An 8,880-nucleotide genomic window follows, 5' to 3' on the forward strand; every position below is an offset into this window, starting at 1 on the left:
AATAAGTCAAATACATTTTTTTTTCTTTTTTTTTAGGGTAAGATTTCCTGAGTTATAAAGGAGATAGTAAATCATATAAAAAGTTACATGAAAATATCCTGTATAAATAATAATTATAAAGAAGATTAACTATAATAATAGAATTGACACCCTAAATTGAAAAGATATAATATTTAAAAATGCTAATTCCAATTAAGAATTAATAGATAGATGACTTTTTTTTAAAGTTATGAAATAAATAAGTTTATGAAAAAATTAATCATTTAAATGCAATATCCACTTCATTCAATTATTAATAAAGAAAAATTATTATCATTCCTACTGTTTAAAATTCCATCCTAATTCTCATCGCTTCGAATTTAATTCTCCAAATGTCTTTACTCCTTCAGGTACCTTTCCCAGTGTTTTAAAAGTCAATCCTAATTCTCATCTCTTTGAATCTAATCCTCCAAATGTCTTTACTCCTTCAGGTACCTTTCCCAGTGTTTTAAAAGTCAATCCTAATTCTCATCTCTTTGAATCTAATTCTCAAAATGTCTTTACTACCTCAGGTACAGTTGGCTCAATTAATTCCGGTACACTAAAGTCTCCTTAGCTTCCCTTGGTGTGTACCAGAATGAATGAAGTAAACTGTACCATTCCCATTTTTTTTAATTAATCCTAATTCTCTATCGTTTCGAACCTAATTCTCAATATTTGTCTTCTCCCTCAGATATCAATTCCACTTTTTTTTTTTTAAATTCCATCCTAATTCTCATCACCTCGAATCTAATTCTCATCACTTGTTCTCCCCTTCAGGTACAGTTGGCTTCATTAATTCCGCTACACTTCATGAGAAGTTTAGGAGACATTAATTTACAGGAATTAGTGAAGCCAACTGTACCAGTCCTACTTTTTAAAAAGTCATTCCTAATTCGAATCTAATTCTCACAGCTTGTCCCCTCCTCAGGTACCATTTCCACATTTTAGAAAATCAATCCTAATTCTCTACCCCTTCGAATCTAATTCTCATAACTTCTCCCCTCCTTCAGGTACAATTTCCACATTTTAGAAATTGAATCCAAATTCTCTATCGAATCTAATTCTCCCAATTTATCCCCTCCTCCAGGTACCACAACGGCGAGGTCGTTCAATACTCCGGCAAAGAAGTCACCGATGACTCCCCCACCAGTAGCAGCAGCAGTGGCAGCAGCAGCAGCGCTAGCGAGCCCAGCGGACGATCGAAGCTCGTTATTCGAAACGTCCGAGATAAACACTCCGGGAACTACACCTGTGCCCCAGAGAACGCAGCTCCGGCCACTGTCAGCGTCTACGTCCTGAAAGGTTTGGAAACCTGGGATTTTTATCCCTTTTTTATTCAATTCAGGGGTTGTGGTGGCCGATGTGGTAATATCCCTGACTGGTGAACGCCAGACTGGGGTTCGAGTCTCGCTCAAACTCGTTTGTTTCTTTGATCGCTGCAACCTCACCATCCTTGTGAGATAAGGATGCGATGTTTGGGGGAGCCTAGAGGTCTATTTGCTGAGCCATCGGCAGCCATTGCCTGGCCCTCCTTAGTCCTAGTTTGGGTAGAGTTGGAGGCTAGGACCCTGATGGTCAGTCTCTAGGGCATTGTCCTGCTTAACAGGGAAATGTCACTGTCCCTTGCTTCTGCCATTCATGGGTGTCCTTTAAACCTTTAAACATGAATGCAGTGAACTCTGTATTGTGTTATGGATATTGAAAACTCAATGATCGATCAATTATTTTTTTTTTTATTATAGATCTTTATATGTGTGTTCGTTTGTGCTTCATTTGTGGTGCTTTATTCTTTATTTGATATAGGTAGTAGGTTGGTCAGGGCACCAGCCGCCCATTGAGATACTATCGTTAGAGAGTTATGGGGTCCTCTGACTGCCCAGACAGTAGTACACTGGGTCCTTCTCTCTGGTTATGGTTTACTTTCACTTTGCCTACACATACACCGAATAGTCTGGTCTATTCTTTACGGATTCTCCTCTGTCCTCATACACCTGCCAACACCGAGATTACTAATTCTTCTTCACCCAAGGGGTTAACTACTGCATTGTAATTGTTCAGTGGCTACTTTCCTCTTGGTAAGGGTAGAAGAGACTCTTAAGCTATGGCAAGCAGCTCTTCTAGGAGAAAGAGACTCCAAAATCAAACCATTGTTCTCTTGTCTTAGGCAGTGCCATAGCCTCTGTACCATGGTCTTCCACTGTCTCTTGCTTGAGGGTACACTCGGGCATACTGTTCTATCTAATTTCTCTTTCTCTTGTTTTGTTAAAGTTTTTTTATAATTTATATAGGAAATATTTGTTTTGAGGTTGTTACTGTTTTTAAAACATGTTATTTTAATTGTTAATTACTTCTCTTATTTCCTTGTTTTCTTTTTACACTGGGCTATTTTCCCTGTTGGAGCCCCTGGGCTTATAGCAACCAGCTTTTCTAACTAGGGTTGTAGCCTAGCAAGTAATAATAATAACAATGAATTTATATATATATATATATATATATATATATATATATATATATATATATATATATATATATATATATATATATATATATATATATATATATATGTATGTATGCATATATATATACATCTATATGTATATATACACACAGACACACACACACACACACACACACACACATATATATATATATATATATATATATATATATATATATATATATATATATATATATATATATATATATATATATATATATATATATATATATATATATATTTATATCGTAAATTTGTGACTATCTAGATCCTTTCATTAATTAGGGTTTTCATCAAACTTTAAAAGAGATGTTATTATTATTATTATTATTATTATTATTATTATTATTATTATTATTATTATTATTATTATTATACGACAGAAATACCTTTGGGTATCGAAAACGGCCACATTCTTACAAAGAATATTTCCTAATAACAATGAGAAATAAGAACAGAACAATGAATATTTGAAAATAAACAAACCAAAGTTACATAACGTAACCTAACCTAACCTAACCTAACCTAACATTAAATAATAATGCTAATTATATTATTTAGAACACAATGGAAGAAGTAAATTATGGAATGGATATCAGTCCATGTTGAAATTAATACTTTCGATAAAAACAAACGTATAATCATTTCTCGTATGCCAAACAACATGTTGATCTTGCCCAAAAAAAATTTCAAACATGTAAGTTTCTCTTGTTTTGGGAAATTCACGTGAGATGTCCGAATTTTGAGTATTTTCCAAACAATTTCGTAAGAAAATCTAGACGTCATCACAGCATGAAACTGAGGATAAAGAATATATCTCTTTACAAAGCCAACAATATATCTTTTGGAAATTCTTAAATGTATCTCATTCAGGAAAGTAGATTTCAATAATTGTGATATCTTATGGAACGTAGACTATTATAGTATATTCAAAATCATAATGTCCTAAATTTTCACGAGCATCAATAAATTCAATAAATATCATAGCAAATGTTGTGCGTATTTTTGAGTAATGTGATTTTGACATTTTCATTGCGAATGTGGTATTCATATGTCAGAAATCCGAGAACAATACATCTTTTTGAAATTTTTAAATATATCTCATTCTGGTAAATAAATTTCAGTATTAGAAATAGTTTATGGAAAGTAAAATATTATGGTGTAATTAAAATTATAATTTTTAGATTTTCATGAGCATCAATAAATTCAAAAAATATCATATCAAAGGTTGTGTATTTTCGAGTAATATGATTTTGACATTTTCTTTCCGAAACTGAAAGGTGAGATTGTCCAGCTTGTTCCCAATCTCAATCTCACAATGTTCAGTCTTGACCAAGTCTTGTTTTCCAAAATCATGGAGATAAGAATTTCCAGCCGGGGAGATATATCAAAATATTTCTATAAATGATTTTACTAAGATGACGCAAGTTTTACTGAAGCAAGGAATATCTCTTCGGTTTCTTTCAGAAAAAAAAAAAATAATTCCTTAGGGATATAATATAATATTTCATAGAAAAGTAATACGGGTTCCTCCCAAAAACATGTCCTTCACATTGTCAAACCATTTTTTTTTTTAATAATATATGGTTCAGAAATTGAAAGATCAAATTCTGTATATTATCCATAAGTTTTTGTCTTTTTGACAATTTCAAAATTCCTATTTTTTATAAGTTACTTTTTGTTTTATTCATTAATATTATTTTAATTACCAAGCATAGCAACAGTTCTAATAATCATAAATTACTATCTTCTTTTTCTTTCTATTAATGTATTATTTTTTTTCACCGTCAATTAATATACTACTTAACCAACCATACATTTCTAATCTTCATAAAATACTATTTTTCCTCCATTATTATTATTTTCATCAGCAATTAATATATTTCTTACCAACCCTACTAGTATTTCTAATTACCACAAGTTACTATTTTTTTTTTCATTTGATTAATAATTATTTCACCAGCAATTAATATTTTTCTTACCAACCATACTAACATTTCCAATTATCATTAATATCTTATTCATTGATATTTTTTTTTCGTCAGTGGTTAATATATTTCTTACCAACCATACCAACATTTATGATTATCATAAGTTACTCTTTTTTTATTCACTAACTTTTTTTCCAGCAATTAATATACATCTTTACCAACCATACTAACATTTATAATTATCATAAGTTACTATTTTTTTATTCTCTAACTTTTTTTCCAGCAATTAATATACTTCTTTACCAACCATACTAACATTTCTAATACTTATAAGTTACTATTTTCGTTTTTATTCTATCATTATTTTTCAACCAGATATTGATATATTTTCTTACCCACCATACTAACATTTCTAATCATCACAAAATACTATTTTCTTATTCATTTATATTTTCTTCACCATCAATTAAAATATTTTCTTACCAACTATACCGACATCTTAATGATCATAAAATACTATTTTTTTATTCATTAAATTTTTTTTCATTTATATATATATATATTTTTTCACTAGCAACTAATATATTTCCTCACCAACAATACCAAAACCTTACTCATCATAAAATACTATTTTTTTTATTCATTAATATTTTTTTCATTATTATATTTTCTTTTTCGCCAGCAACTAATATATTTTCTTACCAACTATACCAAAACCTTACTCATCATAAAATACTATTTTTTTATTCATTAATATTTTTTTTTTCATTATTATACTTTTTTTCACCAGCAACTAATATATTTTCTTACCAACTATACCAACATTTCCATTCATCATAAAATACTATTTTCTTATTCATTAATAATGTTTTATCATAAGCAAATAAAATATGTTCTTACCAACCATACCATCTTAATCATCATACTCACAGTGTTCCTTACTGTGTTCCTGTGTTCTTTCCAACTGCATCCATATCTTACGCATCTCATATCCTGTTTTCCTCCTACAGGAGAACACCCAGCCGCGATGCAACACGGCGAGAGCTCAACGGCGGTTCCAAGGGCTTCCTTCCTAGCGCTGCTCTCCCTCTGTTCTGCCTTCATCTTCTTCGGCAGATGATGGGATCAATCGATGCTTCTGTCTGTAAGACATTAAGGGATGAACTTAAAAAAAATAATCAACTAAATTTCTGTAGGATTTAATGTGTGTCTTAAAATACCAAAAGGAAAATAGAGCTAAATTTAAGAGGATAAAAAAAAATGATATTTCTAAGTCAGTTCCTCAGATTTCTCTCTCTCTCTCCTTCTCTGTTCTTTTTGGATGTGATGTGGCTTACGGTAGCGCTGGTTGGGGTAGGGGTGCTGATAGAGGGGTGGGGGATGTATGTGAGGGGATGGATGTGATATTGCCAGGTGGAGAAAGGGATAGGAATGGTGACTGTGGGTGAAGGGGGTTAAGTATTTTACAGGAAGAGAGTAAAGAATTAAGAATTGCGATAATAATGTTGGTGTATAAATGGAAGAATAGATTCTATTGTAAGTATACTTTATCTTGCTTAACAGCTCGGGTACGAAAAATAGTATATCCTGTGGATATCTACTTTCAATCTCTTGAAATATTGGAGAAAGTGAGAGTGAAATGGCTGGCGACTTTGAATGAAGTGGAAAAGTAGTTTACAGGAAGAGAGTTAAAGAAATATTATTATTATTATTATTATTATTATTATTATTATTATTATTATTATTACTAGCCAAGCTACAACCCTAGTTGGAAAAGTAAGATGCTTTAAGCCCAAGGTCTCCAATAGGGAAAAATAGTCCAGTGAGGAAAGGAAATAAGGATTAAGATAACAATGTTGGTTTATAAACGGAAGGATAGATTCTACTATAAGTGTATTTTCTCTATCTTTCTTAACAGCTCAGTTACGAAAATTAGCATATCCTGAGAATATCCAAATCCAATTTATTGAAATACTGGGAGGCATTCATATGACTGACTTCCGTTATGACTGCAGGGAATTTTCAAATTATCATAATTTCAATTGTTGATTTGATTATTGTTACACGTAAAACTTGGTAGTTTATCCTTATCATTGCTTTTCAAATGTACAGATACGTATATTGATAACATTTTATTCTCTCTCTCTCTCTCTCTCTCTCTCTCTCTCTCTCTCTCTCTCTCTCTCTCTCTCTCTCTCTCTCTCTCTCTCTCTCTCTATTCGTGAGACTCAAATAATGCTCCAAAACTGTGGTCGGTTTAAGATACAAGCAGTGGGGATTGAGCATAGATATACATGTATGTATATTGATGGCATTAAATGCTCTCTCTCTCTCTCTCTCTCTCTCTCTCTCTCTCTCTCTCTCTCTCTCTCTCTCTCTCTCTCTCTCTCTCTCTCTCTATTCGTGAGACTCCAATAATGCACCATAAAATTAGGTTGCCTTAAGATACCAGTGGTAGGGAATGGGCATAGATGGAAATCATTACGTAAAATGGTTAAAAGACCAATATTAGATGGAAGCTACCACTTAGTCCATGATATAGCCAATCTTGAAGACAGACGCCTGCCTACATCAGACGAAGGAAGCGGCTTAAATAAAGGCGAAGGAAATTCAATTTTGAAAGGGGGGAAATTTGAATTTTCCAAGGGAATGGAAAAGCGAGTACCCAGCCGCGTTTGGTGGGAAAGATGGAGGAAGTCGAAGTCTGCCAGTACAACTTTTCCTGCCAGAGGAAGGGGTGGGGGGTGGGGGTTGGGGCGAAGGGGTCATTCCCGTCCATTTCCAGCCAATTACAAGTCTTGGTGATGGGGTTTGAGGTGGGAGAACAGACAGCTGGAGAGGAAGTTAATCGCAGCTGACGATGGCTAAGATGATGCAGGACCTAATCCCGAGATGAGACGAGCTAGCAAGGTCAGGGTGTGGCCCAGCTCTAGATGTTCGATGAGTTAGGAGTTCTAGGATATGCGTGTGTGTGTATATATATATATATATATATATATATATATATATATATATATGCATATATATATGCACATATATATATATATATATATATATATATATATATATATATATATATATACATATATATATATATATATATATATATATATATATATATATATATATATATATATATGTATATATACATATATATATGCATATATATATTTATATACATATGCATATATATATATATATATATATATATATATATATATGCATATGTATATAAATATATATATATATATGCATATATATATTTATATACATATGCATATATATATATATATAAATATATATATATATATATATATATATATATATATATATATATATATATATAGATATATATATATGTACATATATATATGTGTAAATATACATGTATATATATAAACACACACACACATATATATATATATATATATATATACATATATATATATATATATATGTATATATATATATATATATATATATATATTTATATATATATATATATATATATATATATATAAACATATATATAATTATGTATATATGCAAGCATATGTATATATAGATATGATTATGCATATATATATATATATATATATATATATATATATATATACATATATATATACATATATATATACATAAATATATATATATATAAATATATATATATATATATATATATATATGCACACATACTTACTCTTCTATTTTGCAATCTATCATCAGATTTGCTATCATTTACCTAGTTAATATATTTTCGCATAACAACTACTTTTGCTTAATGCTCTAGTTATATGAGGTCAATATAACACAAGGAGGAAGAAGTGCTGACAGACCATTGTGGACAATTCGGTAGATAAGTTATTTAATCATTACTTTTCCTTAAATGTGTCACTACCTTAACCCTTTCACTGCCAGTGGTGAACTTAATAAACTTTCTGATACAGCAAAGTCTTTCAAGACAACACGAATCCTTGGTTGTTGATATTTATTGAAAAGCTCTCATTAAGTCCTTTCCAATGAATACCAACTTGATATGTTTTGGGTTATTTTAAAAGATGTTTCCCCCTTTTTCAACTTTGTCCAAGTTACCAATGGCAGTGAAAGGGTTATGCTGGTGTTTCCTTTCGAGCTTAGTCACAGTCCGTCTATAAAGATAATAAGGATCCTACTAAAAAAAAAAAAAAATATAGTTATCAAAACATCTGAAAGGAATACCTTCCATATAGCCATTCACTTGAACAAAATTATTATTTTTAAAAACAGGATATATAAAGAGGATAAAAGTATTTGGCATTAGATATTTTTATGCCATTCTCTATTCAGTCACAGAGAAAAGGGAACTTGGGAGCATAAAAATGATGAAATCATCAGAATCTAGGAACTCGTGAACATGAAAATGTTAAAATCATGGAATTCAAGGAACTC

At 30.8% G+C, this 8,880-nt stretch overlaps 1 protein-coding gene across 1 annotated transcript in view; it reads left to right on the forward strand.

The window, feature by feature from the left end:
* The window catches only part of LOC137631491 (limbic system-associated membrane protein-like), a 124,478-nt gene extending 117,065 nt beyond the window's left edge, over positions 1-7,413 (forward strand). The window contains exons 5-6 of the mRNA XM_068363254.1: positions 1,109-1,323; positions 5,460-7,413. Of these exons, the coding sequence (XP_068219355.1) occupies positions 1,109-1,323; positions 5,460-5,569 (325 nt within the window). The 3' untranslated portion in view covers positions 5,570-7,413. The remainder of the gene's footprint in view (positions 1-1,108; positions 1,324-5,459) is intronic.
* The last annotated feature ends 1,467 nt before the right edge of the window (positions 7,414-8,880 follow it).

This window comes from Palaemon carinicauda, chromosome 39 (assembly GCF_036898095.1).
Source record: "Palaemon carinicauda isolate YSFRI2023 chromosome 39, ASM3689809v2, whole genome shotgun sequence".
Lineage (NCBI taxonomy): Eukaryota > Metazoa > Arthropoda > Malacostraca > Decapoda > Palaemonidae > Palaemon > Palaemon carinicauda.